At 36.7% G+C, this 22326-nt stretch overlaps 1 protein-coding gene across 4 annotated transcripts in view; it reads left to right on the top strand.

Moving 5' to 3' along the window:
• The window catches only part of LOC127965958 (talin-1), a 72950-nt gene that overhangs the window by 10125 nt on the left and 40499 nt on the right, over positions 1-22326 (top strand). For 2 of the 4 annotated variants that reach the window (XM_052566713.1, XM_052566711.1), the window contains exons 2-11: positions 12229-12394; positions 15878-15975; positions 16500-16629; positions 17159-17311; positions 17675-17817; positions 18151-18278; positions 18512-18572; positions 19216-19320; positions 19409-19564; positions 20910-21011. In XM_052566713.1, coding sequence (XP_052422673.1) covers positions 12265-12394; positions 15878-15975; positions 16500-16629; positions 17159-17311; positions 17675-17817; positions 18151-18278; positions 18512-18572; positions 19216-19320; positions 19409-19564; positions 20910-21011 — 1206 coding nt within the window. In that variant the 5' untranslated portion in view covers positions 12229-12264. The remainder of the gene's footprint in view (positions 1-12228; positions 12395-15877; positions 15976-16499; positions 16630-17158; positions 17312-17674; positions 17818-18150; positions 18279-18511; positions 18573-19215; positions 19321-19408; positions 19565-20909; positions 21012-22326) is intronic. The other 2 variants (XM_052566714.1, XM_052566712.1) reach the window with 1 other exon arrangement.

Below are 22326 nucleotides of genomic sequence, written 5' to 3'. Positions count from 1 at the left end.
GTGGTAAATTAGAAGGACACATGATAAATCAGATTTAATGTTTCATTTAAACTTTTCAGAGTGAGATATACATAATTAGATTTTATATGAAAAACTCTTGTGAACTATATCAGTGATCCTCAAATCTGGCCGGCGAGATCCACTTTCCTGCAGAGTTTAGCTCCAACCCTCATCAAACAAAGGTGATTTTCTAATGATCCTGAAGACATTGATTAGCAAACTCAGGTGTGTTTGATAGATCATAGATCCAGTGCTCGGAGAGGGACTGTCCACTCTGGGTGTGGAAGAAATGCTTCATGAATCATGGGGAAACTCCAGTTTCTCACTCTTCTGTCATGTTTAAATGTGTCATTCAAGCCTCTAGATGGGGATTTTTCTCTATAATTAGGGATGCAACGACACCATTTTTTCAGAAGCCATCTGATCTGATAAAGAAAACAGAAAAACAAATAGTATCTGTGGATACTGATCAGATTCAATACCAGCGCAGTTTTCTTTAAATCAGTGTTTCTATTGAATTTCTGTGTGTTCACCTGATCTCTCTTTTGTGTGTTTAACACCATATACTAAATGTAGACCCCTTCATTTGAATTAAAAATAACAAATGAAAAAAATATATAATCATAACCTATGACAAAAAATATTATTATAAACTATGTTAGTGGATAATTCAGCAGCAAAAGATACAATAGTCTAGAAGAATTATGGGTGCACAATAATTTCATCAAATCTGAACATTTAGTGTGACAACATTATTTAGTGGGGAACAAATAAAATTGAGTAAGTGTATGACTACATCTGTTAAAATGTTAGACACTGCTCTTTGTATTGCTGTAATATACAATACTGCAGCTTTGTATTCATCTGTACCTCACATTAAACTATGGAACAGCTTCAGAACACTTGAAATATAATGCACAAGAACTTTATGGAGTCTTATCATGTTTTTGGCGCTTAACAATAACAGAGTAGTACACGCACAATATGGGATTTGGATTGGTCTCGTCTGACCGCAGAAAATGTCAGCATCAGAGCCGATAGCGATGCATCCCTACCTATAATGTAAATTGATCCAGTCACAGAGTCTATTTTTATGTGACACTTGAGATCTGTATGATTGACTGGATTCAGGGGTCCAAATATTAAGTTACTATAATATAGGCCACACAATGAAGACAGCAGCGTGTGTGTGTGTGTGTGTGTGTGGACAATGGACTGGACATTAGAATATATTGCCATAGTGTTTTTTTAGGTTATGGAAGCTCTGAAATATAACATTTGTTTAGGGTTAAAAAATGTGGAAACTAAAAACGAACTTTTCACAAATATGTCTTAACATTGTGTTACTTCACACATTTATTCAGCTTTCCGTGGCAGGAACACTGGCTTTTGACAGGACAAGATCCAAAGATCAGCATTTATCTGAAATAAAAAGCTTTTGTAACATAATACATTTATTATTATTATTATTATTTATATTAATTTAAATTAAAGAAAATATTTGTTTAATTTAGCAAGGATGCTTTAAATTGATCAAAAGTTATGATAAAGACATTTATAATGTTACAAAAGGTTTCTATTTCAGATCAATTCTGTTCTTCTGAACGTTCTATTCATCAAAGATACCTGAGAAATTCTACTCGGCTGTTTTCAACATAATAATAAATGCTTTTTGAGCAGCGAATCAGAATATTAGAATGATTTCTGAAGGATCATGTGACTGGAGCAATGATGCTAAAGCTCAGCTTTGAAATCACAGGAATAAATGACATTTGTTTTCAAATAAAAAACGGTTGTTTTAATAGTAAAAGATATTTCAAAATGTTACTGTTCAAAAGCTTTTGACTGGTAGTGTATGTTAGCCTATAGTTTGAAGTTAAAGGGGGGGGGGGTGAAATGCTATTTCATGCATACTGAGTTTTTTACACTGTTAAAGAGTTGGATTCCCATGCTAAACATGGACAAAGTTTCAAAAATTAAGTTGTACGTTTGAAGGAGTATTTCTGTTCCAAAAATACCTCTTCCGGTTTGTCACAAGTTTGGGAAAGTTTTTTTCGAGTATGGCTCTGTGTGACGTTAGATGGAGCGGAATTTCCTTATATGGGTCCTGAGGCACTTCTGCCGGAAGAGCGCGCTCCCGTATAGCAGAGCACTGAGAGCACAACAGACTTCACTGATCAGAGCTGCTGCTGCTCTCCTTCAGTTTCAGCCTCTGGATCTGATTCTGGATCATAAATAAACGGCTGAATCTGACTGTTAGCCATGGTTTGTTTTGGATAATGTTTTTTTCCTCAGGGTAATGTCACAGTTTCCAAACGCTCTCAACGCAAAAGCCTACTCGCGCTCGTGATTCTTTAGCTCCGCCCACACGTCACGCCTCCAGCCGGTCGTGTTTTTCCGGGAAAAATCGGTACAGACTATCTTTCTCTTATGAATATAATAAAACTAAAGACTTTTTGGAGTTATGAAGGATGCAGTGCTACTCTATAGGTACTCAAGATTAACAGGATATTGAGTGAAAACGAGCATTTCACCCACCCTTTAAAGATATTAATATTAATAAGGTGAGTATGAGATGTTTATTTGATAGTGATTTCACGTTTCTTGTTTGTATGAAGGATAAATACAAATAAAAGGTGAACATTTCTTTATTTGTGCCTTTTGCCCCCCTAAAATATTATATAGTTTTATATGAGTGAGTTTCATAGACATGGCAAATAAATTGTTCATAAGTTTTTAGGTACAGACATCTGTTGTTGGCATTCTTGGCCATTTTTATAAGGCTTTTTAAAAAGTGTTCATATCGATATCTGAATTGTGTTGTATCAACCGAAATTAAGAAATATATAGAGATATAAATTTTTGACAAATCGTCCAGCCCTACCTTCATCAAGCTCCTTCCATTCTCTGCACTTGCTTAATTACAGTCCTGTGCCCGGTTGCATGAAACTCCTTAAGCTAAGAAATCCCTTAGATATAAGGTTAAGGGTACCCTTAGTGAAATTTGGGTTGCAAGAAAAAACCCTAAGGGTTTCCTTAAAGAACTTAAGGCTATTATTAAGTTTTACCCCTTAATTATCTAAGTGTTCCCTTCAGCGTTGCTACAAAGTCCTTAGTGACCATTTCACCTTAATAAATTTAAGGGACCAAAACAGCTCCCTTAAGTCAACTTCAACTCAAAATACGATGCTGATTAAGTATTAATTGAAGAGGAGGATATACCTCTCTCTCTATATATATATATATATATATATATATATATATATATATATATATAAGGTGTGTTTTTAATGATCGTAATAATCCCTTGGAGACGATGAATGCTTGATGAAAGGCTGAAAAGTATTATTATTATTATTATTATTATTATTATTAAAACCACTTACGAAAACAATAATTGCCTTTTCGTCCTCTGTCCAGTTTGGTTCACGTTTTTTGTTTTTGTTATGTTTGTACTCTCCATAGCAAAAATACATGAATACAAGTGTGATTTTAGCAAGGGTTTGGCTTTGTGGTTCGCTATGTTCTGTTTACTGTTAGAGGTAGTAACTATAGTAACCGCGGCGATCTTTGCCGTATGTTGTCAGAAACTGCTGTGAAACGCTTCGTATAAACACTTAGGTAAGGGTGACAGTTAAGAGGCTTCTTGCAACGCTCTTAATGAAATCCCTTACCTCAGGGATCTTTTCTCCCTCAGGGAAACCCTCACTTAAGGAGTTTCATGCAACCGTGCACTGGTCCTGAAGTGTGTGTGTGCGCGTGTGCGTGTGTGTGTGTGTGTGTGCGTGTGTCTGAGAGGTCATGTTCTCTAAAGCGGTCAGACTGATTGAATTACAGGACTTCTGACTGTGATCTGGTGCCTGCTTTGTCTGCTGTGACATCAAAGGACTGAGATTTCTGATTTGTTTCGTGAGGTCTAGATGTATTTTTTGAACCACACAGCCATATCTGCAGTAACTTGGAGAAGTTTAGTGAATCCAAATCTATATCTCAGAAGTAACATACCACAAAGCCTGCTTATGCATTCTGGAGTGTGAGAAACATCCCATCACAACAGCTGTATGAATGAGTTTTACACAAGTGTGATCAGAAATGTAACCCCTCCTCTACTGCAGTATGATGATGCACATTATCCTGGTCACCATATATTTGGCATCAGACTAATATTGGAAGCAGACCGTAAACCTTTTCAATACCAGTTCTTTTTACATTTCATTATATGTTGTGATGTAAAATTTCTCTTGATAACAAAAAAAATCATCAGCTATTGTACAGCCCAGAGAAGTGTGATATCCATAATAGACATATTGTATATGTCCTTTATACAGTTGAGTTATGAAGATGGACAGCTGAAAGTTATTGACACGCCCCAAGATTGATAAGTCCATACATTTATTCTCTTTACATACGTATCTGAAATCGGTTCATCTGTGTTTACTTGTGATTCATATTCCCTGCTTTTCCATGAGCTGAACAATCCCTCCCTGTGCTCAGCTGTAATTGCACAGGATGTGTGTGAGCACATGCTCCTCTGCGCCTGCACATAGCCCAAATTCCCTTTTATGGCAGTGAAGAGCCTTTGAAACAGGAAATGACATCACTGCATGCTGGGCTAGAGTGGGAGCTGCCACTACTGCACTGCGCTCCACACGCTGGGATCCAGAACCGATCGTGATCGAGTCGAGTGAGATCTGTGCTTGGAGTGAATGAAAACTTCTCATTCTCTCACGAGTCTGTCCGTCTTCTGGAGGCTTTGTGTGAGGGACACATGGCTCAGCTGATGTCTGTCTGCCGTTACTCACTCGCACATGAGTCAACAGACATCCTGTCAGATTCATGAGTGTTGGGTGCATTTAGGAAATGAGCTGTTGGGAGCATTGACCACAGAAACATCGCAGCATTACTCTAGTCTCCAGTGCCACTAATTGAGCTATCGGTAAGCCCCGCCCCCTTTAGTTACTGCTGCTCCCTCGGACAAACAAACAGAGCTGGTCAATGTTTCACAATGACAGCTGTCAGTCTGAAAACCTTCTCCCACTATGTGTTTGAACTATTTTGGACACAGAAGGGCCACCATTCAAGTGGATATTAAATATGGCATGAAGGTTTAAGATTTTCAAATAAATATAGTGGGTGACTCAAAGCCAGGGATTTCCAGATCACAGTGCAAGCGGGAGAAATATTACGGTCATCAACAACATCCCGGGTCAACACTGTTCATGTATGGCGGGGTACATTACATTTAGAGATTGAGGGGAGGGGTCTTCCGATAGGTCAGTGTGTTAAACAGTCAATGAAAGGGGTGTCCAGCATCTGATAAAGTCCACACGACAAAACCTCCACTACTTCTGTGATGTGACTTACTTTTGAGGGGATCAGGACGTTCGATTAAAAATAAAACAACAATGTAGAGTTGCACCTCTAAGAGCAGTATATAATGTGATTTGTGATTCTGTGTTATGATTTACTATGTAAAAATAAAAAAATAGTGATAGTCACATAATTGGATGTAACGTTTTAGAATGTATTTGATCTTTTAATATTTCTGCACTCACATCATAACTCAACTGTGAAAGTGCTCGAACTCTTTTGCGGGTTGAATGTTTAACACTTTCATTACCATATAACTATTTACTTTGATAAAAGTTAATCGGCGTTCATTGATTAATCCTGTGTTGTAAAAGAGCGTACAGAGTTAGTTGCAAAAGAGCGACCAGTGGGAAGAATGAGTCTAGAGCCCTGTTTCCTGAAGTTATCAGTTGGATTGCAGCAGTATATGCTGAAGATCTGAGCTGGTGACTAATGACAGCGCTAATGTTCCTCAGTCTGTGGCTTTATGATTGGTTTGAGTCAGCAGCGGTTTCTCTAAATAACCTGTGGGCAGTTGGCCCAGTTATTGGTTAATGTGTGGCTCAATCTGTCAGCACTCGATTATCTGCTCAGGCTCTGGAGTGAGCCACAAAGCCTCGGCGTGTCACTACAGACAGGTGAGAACTTGTCCCGTCCTCTTAAGACACACACTAAACACTGTTCATGTTCGGTGTCCTGAGGGCTAGTTAACCCTCTCATGGGTCTGTTTGGGTGAATGATGATGAAACCTTCAGGACAAAACTGAACATCACAATTAACATGCCTTCCCAGCCTTTGTGTGTCTTCCTCAGTCAGCACACATTCCTGTAGAAAAGCACACTTCTAGTGTCTGATCAAGTCTAGCTTAAACAAATTTAGGAGACAAGAGCTGCCCACTCAGAGACCGCCAGAAATGACCATTTTGTGAACATCGTTCCAACCCCATAAGACTTTGGTTAATCTTCAAGTGGATGGAGAGAAAGCTTATGTCTTATAGGTTTGAAATGACATGAGGTTAAGTAATTTGTGACAGAATATTCATTTTGGGGTATTTATTTGAAATTGTGAGAATAAATTGAAATATATTGTTACAAATGTAACAATCTTTGAAGGATTAAATGTCGTGAATTTTCTGTGAGAAATGAGAACACCCAGCACAAACCAAATGCACCCAATATTTGCAGTGGCATTTTGTAACATGGACACAGCAGACTGAAGAACAGACTAAAGAACAGTTTCTAAAGCATGCATCTGTTCAGTAACGTCCTGCTATTGTGCACCCACAAACTAATATTGATAGTGTTTGTGCATGTGAGGAGTTTTCACGCTTAGTTTCTGGGGTCTTTGAGTGGTTTGGTATATATGTATATCTCAGTGTTCAAAATGTTCAGAATTTTGTATTCACCTCTTTTTTTTTCTTCAAAAAAGAAAAGAAAAAAGAAGAGCAAGAAAGAAATCAAAGTGTTAAAGTGAACTTGAATATATCAGAGTTTTTGTTTTTTTTTTTAAATAAGGAAAACTAAAGTGTGAAAGATCTTAAAAGCTGTCAAGAATTAATTCTTTGAGTTTAGATGTTAGTCAGGGTAGCACAATTATTTATTATTATTATTATTTTAAGTTTTTATTTTTTTAACAACATCTCAGTTATTCAGCTGACAAAACACTTTTGGTAGACAGTTTTTAAATTTGTAATGTGTATATATATATATATATATATATATATCTATATCTAGGAGCTGTAAAAGCCCATTCACATCATGCACAGTAGCTGCAATGAGAATTATAACATAACATTTTAACATTTGCTCTAACTCTAATAAGATTAGGGAAGTCCACACCACAGCTGTAACATAAACAAGCTGATGATCGAAGTAAACATTGACAGCCAATCAGAGTCCATGTGACTTTGAAGAGCTTGAGCATATAAAGCAGCAAATGCACTGTGCACTTTGAATAAACAGAACCTGCTCAGCAGTTGTTGTGGATGTTAATGTAATTATTGTTTCATGTACTTACAGTTATAATTTTTTATATCTGCCCCTCACACAGCAGCATTCTAATCTGAGTGAATTTTACTTTCTACACGCACTAAGGTCTATTTGAGTAATTGAGTTATTTCATCCATCCATTAATCTTGTGTATGGTCACGGTGCTGGAGAAACATCCGGGACAGTTGGGTTATTTTAGATCATGTAAACAGAGGCTGGTACATTAGCTGTAATTGTGACATGTGTGGAATGTGTTATTTTTAGTGTTATTCTGAGGGGTTGTTGTGGCTGTTATCAGCGGCGGAAAGAGTGACAGCGGGAATTATGTTCCTCTCACACATCACTCTATCACTTTTCCACAGCCGTTTGACATGAGCAAATACTTCACTACTGACCTCCAGACAAACACATCACTTAAGACCATTTATTCATTTCATAGAACATATTTGCATAACCTAATTAATATTCATAATCCATGCTGTTTATGACATCACTGGCTTTAGATTGGTTTGTTGATTGCCAGAGGGCTCAGCTGTAGGAGTAGTTTTGGGCCATTTAACACAGCACTGTTAGTCGCCCTGCTGGGATGTACTGTATGCTTGCTGTGTCTCACATGTGGCACTGTAATTGTGCCAGCTTCAGACATGTGATGCTATTAAAAGAGGCATAGACAGTTTGTATATGAAGCAATGAAAAAAACATCACAACTACAGTTTTTCCTCTTGCTGCTGATGCACTTTGCATTGCCTTTGACTTTATGCAGCATTCAAGCTGGCTTATGTAAATTAATCTTTTGTCTAATTCAATAAGTACAGTGTACATGTATATATTTTTAGTTTGTTTCCTGTTGCATTGCATATTTTCCATACCTTGTTACTGTTCTGACCCTGGCAGTGTATGTAGTTGTGCGCGTGTGTTTCACACGTCTGTCGGTGCGTGTGGAAACATCAGTATAACGGTCACACTTATGCCCTTATGCCGGGTGTGTGGGACTCTTGCATTCTTCAGTTGGGTCAAGGTCACTGCCTTAAGTACAGCCCCTAAAATAGACTATACCACAACTTCACGTTGATTTTGAGCCAGCGTTTTTGTCCACTTGCTTTTTCCTCCCTCTAGTGATGGCGGATGTAAATATACTCTATATTTTTTAGGAAATGAACCCACATCTGCTCTTTACTAAATGGCATTAAATGGCAAATAGAATCAGTATAACCAAAAGTAAATAAGCAGGTCTGTTGCTCAGTCATCACAAACACACCCAGAGCGCTCTTCATTAATAGATTTGCTTATACAGCGGTTTCGTTTCCTTCAATCCAGAAATTGAGCTCAAAAAACGTTTTTAAACCTTATAATCTGTCAAAACACTTTTGAAGATGCTGGTATTATTAGGAAAACTGTCAGACTTGTTTTAGTATTTGTCATTCGTTACGTTTGGTAACACTTTAACAAAGGGACCAATTCTCATTATTAATTAGATGCTTTATAGCATGCCTATCGACATACTGGCTGTTTATTAGTACTTATAAAGCATATCTCCATGAGCATATTCTACATCTCTAATCCTACACAATACCTAAGCCTAACAACTGCTTTAGTAGTGGAATAAAAACAACAACAACAACAACAAAAAACAACGCGAACATTAAAACTTTAACTTGAGTCGCACATTTTTAGATCGGCATCTCTTGTGTGAGACACTGCTAAAGATGCCTGACCAAAAGAGGATATTCTGTCATCGTATACTCGTTCATGTTGTTCAAATGCTACTTCACAAACCAGTGTAAAAGCTGCATTTCTGCCACCTACTGGACTGGAGTATAAAGCACAGCAACAGTGTTAGCCAAGTTTTTTTCCTCCTTGCTATAGGCAAATCTTCTCGCCGCTCTCTCAGTCTGTAACACTGTGAAAGCAGACAAGTGCAGTGATATAAACAGTCAGACCACTTAAAACATGCCAATAATATTTGAGGACTGGAACAAACTGTTCTATATTTTTTGAATTCCAACCTTCTCAACAAAAAAGCAACTCCGTAGAGTGAGTTTTGGACAGGACTGGCGTGGTTGTCCCGTGAATAGCTTATGGAGCTTATTTTGGCAAAGTGTCCAGTTTTGTGATTCCTTTTGGTGACTCTAGTGGCATGGAATTTACACACATCCGTTTAACACAGACTAGTCAAGTAGCCTTGTTTAAATGCCCCTACTGTCTTTATTCCAGAACTATATTGCTCTTTCAGAATTGCATTGTTTTCTTCCTTCACTTGTTTTGGTTTGGTGGGAGTGTTACATGGGACTGTGAAGGGAATGCTGGAAGTATGCAGAGAAGTGTCCCTCCTCAGCTCCTCCCCCAAAACACAGACACACGGCTCGGATGGGGCAACTGGAATGCTTCCCCAGAGAGAAGACTGTGTACTGATCTCTCAATGAGAACGCGCACACACACGCACACACACACACACACACACACACACATACACACACACATACTCGCCCTCCTCAGGAATGTGTGTCCTTTCTCTGGACAGCTTATAAACACAGCTGATCTCAACACTGCCGTTCACACTAGATTTGTGACAGCGTTCTTAGGTTAATCTTACAGGAAAGTTAGAGAGTACCTGATAAACTACTACTTTGTTTGGCCTTCCAAAAGAGGACACGACTAGAAATCATGTTTATATCACGTTTATAATGGGATTTTATGTTTATGTTTTGTCGCTCTGGTTGAACACTGCACAAAGCAGCACTGGATAGCTGGCCAATAAGAGCACACCTCGATTTTCATAGCGATGAGCCTTGTCAAGTCAAGTCACCTTTATTTATATAGCACTTTAAACAAAATACATTGCGTCAAAGCAACTGAACAACATTCATTAGGAAAAAGGTGTGTCAATAATGCAAAATGATAGTTAAAGGCAGTTCATCATTGAATTCGCCTATTTTTTGCGCGAGCCCCGAGCGAACCGCGTCAATTCTGGCAGGAAGTCACACCAAGAAACACGAGACAATCCGGTCAATTGTCAAAATATAAGCAATTTTCAAATTAAAATACCGCGAGTGACAAATGCGATCATATTTGTGTATCTAAACAGACTAGAAAAAAAAAAAAAAAAAAAAAAACACAACACAACACGCACGCACATGCACACACAGAGCAACGGGAGTGGGCGGACTACAGGGAGGGGGTGGGGCGATGGGTGTCTAAACACATAAACAGACAGGGAAACTGAGCAGAAGTGCTTGTCGACCGCCACTGAGAATACGCGTCTGGTATGAACAGGCAGGCGCCGGACCGCGCGTGATTTTCCGTTCCGCGCCGCTTCCGCGACGCTTCGGCATCCGGTGTGAACCCGGCCTAATTCATATTTTGCTCCCAGAATTCTTAATTTTTGTTTCTGAACAATGATTGGTTCCTGTTTTTCTAGATTCCTTGTGATGTGGATGTGCAGTACTACTATGTTTGTCTTGTTTCTTCTTTGCTATTACAGTAGTTAATGTTTCTTCTTGCATCTACACCTTTATATTTTCTTGTTATTCCAATGACAGCTCGTCTGCTTCTCCTCATAGATCACATTTTTCATAGAATGCTTCTATCCCATATTGCTGTTGTTTAGTCTTTGCCAGCATTCCTCTGCTTCACTGAGGTGTTTTCCCAAAGCTGGGGATTTTTTCTTGGGGATGTACAAGAAAGGATATGGAATGGATAAACACACCAAAAACTTATGAGTGAACTTTGACTTTTTGAATATTTTTGTTTTTTCTTTAATAAATAGTGTTTGTCTTTTACTTGACATTGACTTCCTGTAGGAGACTCTTGCTTTCTCTCTGTGATGTTCTTTCTGATTGGCATTCTCTGTTGTTATATAATTTATGTGATTGCATCTTGTTTTGCTTGTTTTTCGTGGTTGTGGTTAGCACAACTGTGCTCATGGTGACCCGAGTTATATTGAGGTCCTTCGCTCACCCCCCTCACCTCTCATATCTCAATAAAAAGCCCATAAAAATAACTTTAAAAACTGTAACTGTTATTTGAGAGTTGTTTAGTGTTACTTTTACACTGTCCTGCAAACTGTTCATAATTCAGATTTCTGTGATGCTTTAATCAAGAAGTGAACATTAGTCTAAATCAATTGTTCCCAACGCTGGTCCTGGAGGCACACCAACACAGTACATTTTGCATGTCTTCTTTCTCTGACACACCAATTTCAGGTCTTGGAGCAAAGATTATCTTACTATAGGGAGATAAGAGGGTCTGTATTACTTACTATTGGAGAAAAGCATAATGGCTAACTTGGATCACGTGTGCTGTAATAACCAATCACGTTACAGCCTTGACGTCACTGAACTTCAGTCAGAGGTGAGCGACACTCAGTCGCCGTTTACGGATCCCATAGGAACGAATGAGAAGTGCTGTTAGCCGAATCCCACCGGTCACAAAAAGTCAGTGACTTCTCTTATAAAACTTCTCTTATAAAGCTTTTTTGTGGGAATCTATAAAAGTAGTTTAATCCAAGAGTATTGTTTGGTGTAAAACATTTAGAAGATTAGCAGAGAGGCGGTCGATTCATTAAATTACAAGCCATTTCCTCTAAATGACAAGACATTTCCTCCTTTATTCAGCGTAGTAAAGCCTCTCCTCTATTAATATCCATTCAAACAAAACAGCCTCTGATCTTCTTTACCACGTACTGCCAGACCGGAAGCGTTAGCTTTAGCCATTACACTTTTTCGGCTAATGATTGCAGGCTTGCCTTCTAGTGGAGTCTCTACTAATGAGCTGATGACCTGAATCAGGTGTGTTTGATAAAGAAGACATGCAGTGTTGGGAACCACTGGTCTAGATCATCAATAATGTCATCCTGTTACGAGTGTTAAGGGTTTGTGTGCTGTTTGTTTAGCAGGAGTAGCAGTGGCACAGTCCCGTAGTGTCAGTCATGGTGGCGCTGTCGCTGAAGATTGGGGTGGGGAACGTGGTGAAGACCATGCAGTTTGAGCCCTCCACCATGGTGTACGACGCCTGTCGCATCATCAGGGAGAGAGTCCCAGAAGCACAGCTCGGCCAGCGTGAGTCCACCAGCAGACACTCATTACCCTGAAAAGTGCCAAATTCACACAAAAAGCATCGGAAGATCTCATGTGAATGACACTGTTATTAAGCATTTGATGGCTGAAATATTCACAGCTCATGTCAGATTCATCAACCGTAAAATTGAATGCACAAATAGTAACTTATATCATATATCCACATAATCAAATTAATAATTAACACTATAGTTTAGGGACCAATTCTTACTGTTATTTAATTGCTAATTAGCATGCCTATTATTTACATATTGGCTGTTTATTAGTACTTATAAAGTATTCTACATCTCTAATCGTACCCAATAACTAAACTTAACTACCTTACTAACTATTAATAAGCAGCAAATTAGGAGATTATTGAGGCAAAAGTCATAGTTAATGGTTTGTTAATATCAAGAAATAGACCTTAAAATAAAGTGTGATCAAAATTGTAATAAAATGTGACTGAAAGTTTTTGTTATATAATACACTTGTTTTAGCACAGTTTTAACGTTTGTTTACTTTGGATTATCAAGATATGTTAATTTATCCATTGTTTATTTCATTATGGCTATAAAGTCATGTAAAAATTATATTCAATCTCCGATTTAACAATAACATTAATGTCCAGAGCACACAAATACCTAAGAAAATCATTGAGCTGAATCCATTGATGCTTGTTACGTATCACCATTGCAGCTCATTAGGACAGAAACTGATTAACTGGGTAAAGATAACTCTCATCACACGCTGTGCAATCACATTACATCTGATTTTATACTAGATAATGTGAGATTCATATCATTTTTTGTTAGTTTTATTGCACACAAACTATGGCTTCAAATCAGATCCATAAGAAATCTATTTGTCATTCACTATTAATCATCCTCTATCCCACATTTCATAAAAACTTATCTTAGCCTACAGCTGTCATTGGCAACAAGACTAGTTAAATTATCCATATTTGGCTAAAATCCTAGCATTTAAAAATAGATGATCCACAACCATTTGAATTGTCGATTGGGATAAATTTCATTATGGCTATCAGTATCAAGTGAAAATGATATCTCCAGTTAAACAATGGTAATATTGAACAGAATGCACAAGACCCTGAGAAAATCATTGAGCTGAATTCACCTTCACTCATCACATATCTCCATCGCGGCTCATTAGGACAAAAACTGGTTGATGAACTGGGAAAAGATAACTTTCATCATGTATCATCATTAAGTTATTCAATTTTAGTTAAATTGCACATACATTTTTTTTTTTTTTATCAGACTTTAAATCAGATCTGTAAAAAATCAGTTTCCTCTGTCCCACATTTAATAACTTCTCCCACATTTCATAAAAACTTAATACATGGTGTACATCTGTCATGGGCAGCAGCCCTAGTCATATTATCCATATTTGGCTAAAATCCCAGCTTAATATCTCTGATTTTGGTTTCCCTTTTTAGCATTTGTTCCACAAAAATTCTCTTCCTTCCAAAGAGTACAGAGAGAAAAAATACCAGCGAAGCCAAAACATACCACAGAAATCAAGCGTTAATCTAGTTTGTGCTGCGGCGCTATAGTGGGCCTGTATCACGGGTGCGGCTGGGTCCCAGCTCTTATGTAATACTCCTCAGTACTGCTCTACATAGTTGTCTTAACCTGCGAGTCATTCGTCTGTTTGACAGACTGCTTTCGTCCAAACTCCACAGCTTATGTGGAATGTGTAGTGCTCTTAAATGGCTTGCTGCATTACATTTGGAGGACACTATCTAATCCCTCAGAGCAAAAAGCTCCTGGCATCACCAGTGAAAATTATAGTCAAAGTGTCTTCTCTGGGCCCAATTTTAAGTAAAACAATTAATATTTTCTAACTTGCCCTAATCACTTCAGGAAGAAAATCTAAGTTTTTGTAAGCCAAACAGTGAGTATGTTTACACAGACAATTATCAATTATTAGATTTTAACATGATTAAAACAATAGTCTGATTAAGAATCTACCATATAAATTTTTAATTACCTTAATCCGACTAAAGTCATATTTGAAGTAAACCGAAATCGAATTAAGACGTGGAGTATTGTTATGGAAGTGCAGTATAGACATGTACACACCTTAATCACATTATTAGCGGCGTGTAGAAATTTTTGCTGTATTTTGCGACAGGATACACACACAGAAGTGACCAACTGTTTGACGATAAACAAAAGAGCATGTCTTCGACAAAGTTGTTGTCTGAAAAATAATTAAGTGCACTTGATATGTTAAATTCTGGAGGGAACGTTGGATGGTATTGCTTGGTGATGTAATGACGTGCCATTATAATCGATTTATGTACTATAACATGTAAAACAGGAACATTCAAGGAATATTTTGAAAGCAACTCATGTAAACATCTTACTAATAATATTGTCTAATTCAGAATAAGGTAAATAATTAGATTACAGATTTACATTTAAACGTAGTCAGTGCCTCTAGGGCTTGAAACTTGCAAAAGTAGTTGTTCTTTAAATCTCAAGCATGTAATATATGCAGGGCTCAGCAATAAGGATTTTTTTCTATGAGCCCAGTTGTCACAGTATACAGTATACACAAAATAAAAGTAATTGTTTTCATTGTTTTGTAATCTTGTTTTCTAATAAATAAGGTTATGATGTCTAAAACTTTAGAGACCTGGGAAATTTTACTGTTCTTGTTTCCCATTTCATTACACAGCAACAACTACTGGTTCAAACATTATTAAAGACAAGTACAAGATTCACGACAGTAACTCTCTAAAAAAGTAAGTAGCTCAAATAAATACAATAAAACAAAAATGCTTATAAAATAAACATTTGGTGTGTGTGCACAGAAAAACGCGTATCAGACAGCGGACAAATATTGAAGTAATATTGAGTTCTTTTTCAACATCCTCTTGTGTTTTACTTTAAATTTAACAATTTTGTCACCCTCAAGTACTTCCAAGGCTGGATTCATTTCTTTTCTAAATACAAAAGGATCATTTCCAATTTACTCATTCACAATGAAAGTGGATGATAATTGATATTTATTTATAAAGGGCAAAAAGAAAAAAAAAACATAAGGGGAGGTTCATAAAGAATGTGCAGCTTTCCCATTTGCTAAATTATATAAACATGAACTAAACATACATTTTTGACCATTGCACTTGCATCTTGGTTGTTTAGCAGCGATGACACAATGGTCTAAAAATGTGTCGCTCCAAATTAATAGTAAATCTTTTAAAAAACTACATATCTAGACAGCATTTATTCTTTCATTACACTGATTTTCATCACGCTTTTTTTAAATGCAAAAATGTGTGAAAGGGCCCTAAAACAATAAGCTGCACATAAGCTACATTATTTCTGGTGTATATCTTGAATTATTTTCTTCTGTCAGAATGATAAGCATTAGGAATCACCTTCTGATTTTGACGTTCTTATCAGGTTGTAAAAAGCAATCTGACCACCCACTAACTCTTCTATCTTCTTGCAGCCAGTGACTATGGCCTCTTCCTGTCAGATGAGGACCCAAAGAAAGGTATTTGGCTGGAAGCAGGCAAAGCTCTGGACTACTACATGCTGAGAAATGGGGTGAGTCTGGAATATTTCAAATGAAACATCAAGTGAAGTAATTCAATTAAAATATTAAATAGAATAATGCTCATTGTGAGTGCAATTTCTATTAAATGTTTACTTTCTAGTAAACACAAATGAGTGGAAAAAAGGTGTGGAATTCATGTCCATTGTTTCTGTATTTTCACTGGGATTGTCTTGAGGAAAATAAAATTTTAAATGTTTTTGAAGTATTTGAAATCAGTCCTTGCACTTTTAAGCATCTGTAACTGGTAAGGCATGGATCTAGCAAAACCAGGTTCAAGTGTTGACTGCCAGTGTACTGATAAAATGTAACTCTAAATTACTTTGTAGCATCTGTCAAACTGAAAAAAATGTAAATGCCAATATTATTTGTAAAATCAGTGTTATATTAAAAATATATAAACCTGATAGTCAGTCCTTAAAAGCTGACACTTATTTAAGATACAGAAGATAACACAAGTGAACATAATTTGCTGGAATTTATAAAGGATTTTTCATAAGAACATGCATTTTTTTAGGACACTCTGGAGTACAAAAAGAAACAGAGGCCCCTGAAGATCCGCATGTTGGATGGAACTGTTAAAACAGTCATGGTGGATGACTCAAAAATCGTTAGTGACATGCTTATGACCATCTGTGCGAGAATAGGTAAGTTAGTGTCCCAACGAGGAGCGAGAACTCCCAATTTGCCTGTCTTTTTTTTTTTGTTTTTTGTTTCTTTAGAAATGTCTAGGCCAGATCTTTCTTGTTTTATATTATACATTAAAAACAAGTCTTACCTAGTCAGCTGGATTAGCTCACTGTGCTCTTAGCATTGGGGTACCACAGGGCTCAGTTATCGGACCGCTGTTTTTCTCTGTCTACACCATAAAACATGGTATAGTCATCCAGTCACATGGGCCCTGTTTTTACTTGGTATAAAGATATTTTTGGGTGATCCAATAAGAAATGGTTGGTGCTAAATATAGGTAGAAACAGGGTCTAAAACCTTTTGTGATTAGATTACTAAAACTACATTTTGATGTAGTCAGTACCACTTAAGATTTATGAATTGAGGTCTGCAACAATGCTTAATGAAGGTCTGTAAAAATTATATTTAGAGGTTTGATTGAATTATTATGACCTTTGAGGAGCAGTTTGAATGCAATGAGAGAGTAAAAAACTTCTGATTTCTCAGGCATCACAAACTATGATGAGTACTCGCTGGTGCGTGATGTGGGAGAGGAAAAGAAGGAAGAGACCATGGGGACACTGAAAAGAGACAAGACCCTCCTGAGAGATGACAAAAAAATGGAGAAACTCAAACAGAAACTTCACACAGATGATGAGTGTATGTCACTTCATGCTTATCATGAATAAAATAAACATTGATGCATGTTGTTTGCTATTTTAGCAGAACTTCAAAACAACACATACAGTGTATTCTCACCCTGTTCCCTCCAGGGAATTTCATAGTGATGAAATGCATATTCTGATATATTCTGCACTCCTGTTGACTGAATTTCTTTACTCTGCGCTCTGGCTAATCCATTAAAAAAATACATGTAATTACATTTTGGGATTTGAAAAGAAATTCAAAGGTTTTTAAGATACTGAGAAATTAAATTTTAGTCAAGTGTTTCCAAGCTTTTACATGTGGATGATATTTTGTAATCTAGTTGAATTTACTGATGTCAGAGCTGTATTTCAACAGTGAATTGGTTGGATCATGGGCGGACGCTGCGAGAGCAGGGTGTCGAGGAGTTTGAGATGCTGCTTCTCAGGAGGAAGTTCTTCTACTCGGACCAGAATGTGGACTCCAGAGACCCAGTACAGCTCAACCTGCTCTATGTGCAGGTAAACACCTCAGAACATCACTTTCACATCATAATCATGTCCCAATCTCATTTATAAACTGAATGATATCTCCCTAGTTTTTGTCAGTTACTTCTGTGGGAAGCTACTGTACACTCACTTCGAAATCTCATTGGTCTAAAATCACAGTCTACTTAACTGTATGTTCAAATAAAAAATGGTCTGATTGGCTGTAATTATGATCCTTTGAGCATCGTTTCACTTTTAGTGTAGACTAGTAACTCGTTGCTATAAATGTATCATGCAGTGTCTGCTTAGTTATGTGTCATTTTGTTCAAACTCAATTGCATTTATGTGCTGTATGTTGTATCCCAGGCCCGTGATGACATCCTGAACGGTTCCCACCCTGTCTCCTTCGATAAGGCCTGTGAGTTTGCTGGATATCAATGCCAGATCCAGTTCGGAGACCACAATGAGTCGAAACACAAACCAGGATTCCTTGAGTGAGCTCAACACATTTCTATTTATCTTTGCCTTACCTGTAAGTGTGGGTGTACTACTTTAGGTGCATAGGAACTTCTTTATTTGGGTTGTTAATGAACTAAAATGTTTAAACGCAGTTTAATCACCTAAATATTTGGTGATTTGCTATATTTGCACCAGTTCAGATTTCTATCCTTCTTAAAATATTAATTAACTAAATGGTTAATTCTTGCTTCATGTATGTCTCATCCAGTTTGAAGGAATTCTTGCCCAAAGAGTACATCAAGAACAAGGGTGAGAAAAAGATCTTCCAGGTGAGGTTATGCAGGTTATGTGAAATTTAATATTTATTCATTTACATACATTTACATTTATTCATTTAGCAGACGCTTTTATCCAAAGTGACTTACAAATGAGGACAATAGAAGCAATCAAAAACATCAAAAGAGCAATGATATGCAAGTCCTATAACAAGACTCAGGAAGCTTAAAACTGTACACGTTGCAATGTTTTTTTTAAATGATATAATAAATATAAAGAAAACTGGGCATGCTAGTGTTAAAAATAAAACAAATATATATAATTTTTTGGTCACACTTTATTTTAGGGTCCAATTCTCACTATTAACTAACCATTAACTATGACTTTTGCCTGAATTAACTCCTTATTTGCTGCTTATTAATAGTTTATAAGGTAGTTGTTAAGTTTAGGGTATTGGGTAGGATTATGGATGTCATGCATTATAAGTACTTTATAAGCACTAATAAACAGCCAATATGTTAATAATAGACATGCTTATAAGCAACTCGTTATTAGTGTGAATTGGACCCTATACTAAAGTGTTACCAATTTTTTAAAGAATATAATTAGGATAGAGAGTGAACTTTCATTCCCATGCTAGGCGCGGCATTATGCGCTATATGAATTTTAATTTAAGGATAAACTTGTCTCTTTAAGGCACACAAAAACTGCCAAAACATGACCGAGATTGAGGCCAAAGTCAGCTACGTCAAACTGGCCAGATCTCTGAAAACCTACGGAGTGTCCTTCTTCTTAGTCAAGGTAAAGATCTCATGCCTTATCTGAGCTCTAATATTAATAAATGGCTCCTGCTTTCTTGTGTTAATGCTGATGTTTATTCTCTTTACAGGAAAAAATGAAAGGGAAGAATAAGCTTGTGCCGCGTCTGTTGGGCATCACTAAAGAGTGTGTGATGAGAGTGGATGAGAAGACCAAAGAAGTGATACAGGAGTGGAGTCTGACCAACATCAAACGCTGGGCGGCTTCTCCCAAGAGCTTCACCCTGGTGCCCACACACTCCTCTAAACACACACACACACACACACACACTGTTCTGACACTTCACACTGTGGGGGGGAAGAGTTCCTACGCTTCGTTTCACAGCTCTGTGGTCACCGGTTCGGTTTGATTTGGTCCATTTTGGTGAAAAAATAGGATTGTTTAGGTTAATCATATAATATTATAATTCACCCTAAAGTGAAAATTCTGTCATTTTTGTAAAATTGCTTTATTTATGTCCATCTTTTGAAAATCCAAACCAGTACATAAGTGTGTTTTTCAGGCCAGCCTTTGTGCAGAGCGTGCTGTCCTCTAATAGTTTTATCATGATCCTTTGGCAGTGAGTTTATTACCATTACGATGACTTTGTTACTTAACTTTTACCTTATGATTCAGATTAGTGTCCACAGAAGTTTGATTCACATTATATTTAAGGCCTGACATCAAGGGCACAGTTATACACAATCACTATATATTATGTGATTTATGAACTGTTAAACTGGCTGCTTCTAACAGTAATATATTGTTTTTTTGGGAAAAGAACAGATCATCCTCTAACAACAGATTCCCAAACTTTTGTCAGCGGAGCCTCTTTGAACTAAAATATTTTCTTTTAAATATCTTTTGAGAGTTACGGTCAATATTTCAATAATCTAACAACACATTTACATGTTTATGGTTCTCTGGGTTAATGTTCACAAGATATAAAGGTGAACACAATATTTTGTGTTTTTAATAAGTGATTTATTTTCATTTTAATTGTACATTTTTATGATTTAATTGAGTATTAGCGTTTCATCAACTGACAAACCTCTTTGAGTTCCCTCATAAATCCCAGTTTGGGAAACTAATAATGCCCGATGATATTTATGACCTTTAATCGGTTCCTGTTTCTTGTAATAGACTGAAGCAGTAATCAATGCTGAACATTGTTTGTGCATCACGAAGCACAGCAGTAATTCAGTATTTAGACTCTGGCTGCAGACTTATTGATTACATTAAATTAGTTATTTCTGTCCTCCAGCTCTCTGTTACTACACGCTCAGACACACTCAATACATTTAGCTTTTTCATTTTTTTTCTTGTTTCACAGAGTTCCCAAACATTGTGAATTACAGTGGACCTATTCCATGCCTGCATTGTAATTTCACTGTGACAGTATTTGCTAATTTTATACAGCCTAAAGTATGAATGCACAATTCACTGTTCAATGACAATGACAGCACAAAGTTAATTTATCATCCAAACTATTGTTTTACTATTTAGTCTTTTATGGTTTGCTGTATTATTTCCACCGTTGCTGTTTTTGTTGCCCTTTAAGTGTCATGTCATGTTTACACTTTCTTCTTCAGGACTTTGGAGACTATCAGGATGGTTACTACTCTGTACAGACCACTGAAGGAGAGCAGATCGCACAACTCATCGCTGGTTACATCGACATCATTCTCAAAAAGGTAACATACCATGACCAGTCTCATTGGTAAACTTTAATAAATCATGTGAAGCCTGACGAAATGTTTTTAATTTCACATATTTTTGGACTCACAAGACTAGCCTCCCTCTCAGAAAGACATGCACTCAGGTTACGAATCATATCATCATTTTAACTATTAAAAACTTTTTTCTTTTTCTCTAAATTACTTCAAATGGTTTATTCAAGTCAAGTCAAATGTATTTGTCTAGTGCTTTTCACAATACATTATACATGACGTTAATATTTATAGCATCTTTAGCATTTATAGCATTAGAATTGTGTAATTAGATAAATGCGACCATACAAGCCATTAAGGTTTAGAAATTATTAGTTTTTATAGCTATAACATAGTATGTATTGCCTACGTGACTGATATACAATATATGCATATATATATATATATACACACACACATTTCAATCTTTAAATATCTTACATAGAGAGCTATGGGATAATACAGTTTACATTTTGTGATGATATACATTTTCACACAACTGAGATTTTCAACATAGTGTGTGCTACAATAGTTTACTGTATTTATGCAAGTAAAGTGGTATGTACTATACATCAAACTTTCAATATGTTGCTGGGTGATGATATAGTTGACATTTTTCAGTGATATAACACACAAGCAGTTGACATTTGCTAATGCATAGTGCTCAATGTGAGCGTATGTATTTAGATAAGGTTGGATTTACATATAATATTTGTCTAATTTGTTATTAATTATTAATGTGTAAATTATTTAAGTTGTTAATTTGTTTTGTGGTTACATTAGCTGGATTTCCATCTAAAGTTGCGAATTTAACTTTTGCGCAAAACTTGAATATTGCATAAAACATTTGCGAACAAGCAAATTTGTTCTATCCAACAAGTTAAAGAGAACAAAATAGTCACTTCCAAAAACTAAAGTAGGAGAATATAATAATTTTCATATATAATAAATTACTTGTGCCTCAGAGCAGATGAAGCACAATGAATGCGGTCATTGCTTTCTGAGGTGGATGCTTCTGTTTGGGAACGCAGTCATATAAGACGCTTCTGGGACATTTCTTAGGCATCGTTTAAGACATCTATGCTGTGGAATGAGATGGGTCCACTGGTTAGTCAGGTTTTGATGTCTCATAGTGCAAAGTCACGTGACTTTTTTGATGCACTTGGAGGAATTTATTCACATAATGCATTTCCATCTCCCATTTTTCTCATTAAGCCCATTTCACACGAGTCAAAAAACACTTCAAGCTAGCGTAAAAAAGCTTTTTGCGAATTAAGGGATTTTTATTTTAAATTTGGCA

The sequence above is a fragment of the Carassius gibelio genome, chromosome B10 (assembly GCF_023724105.1).
Source record: "Carassius gibelio isolate Cgi1373 ecotype wild population from Czech Republic chromosome B10, carGib1.2-hapl.c, whole genome shotgun sequence".
Classification (NCBI taxonomy): domain Eukaryota; kingdom Metazoa; phylum Chordata; class Actinopteri; order Cypriniformes; family Cyprinidae; genus Carassius; species Carassius gibelio.
This window is presented reverse-complemented; position numbering and strand designations above follow the sequence as displayed.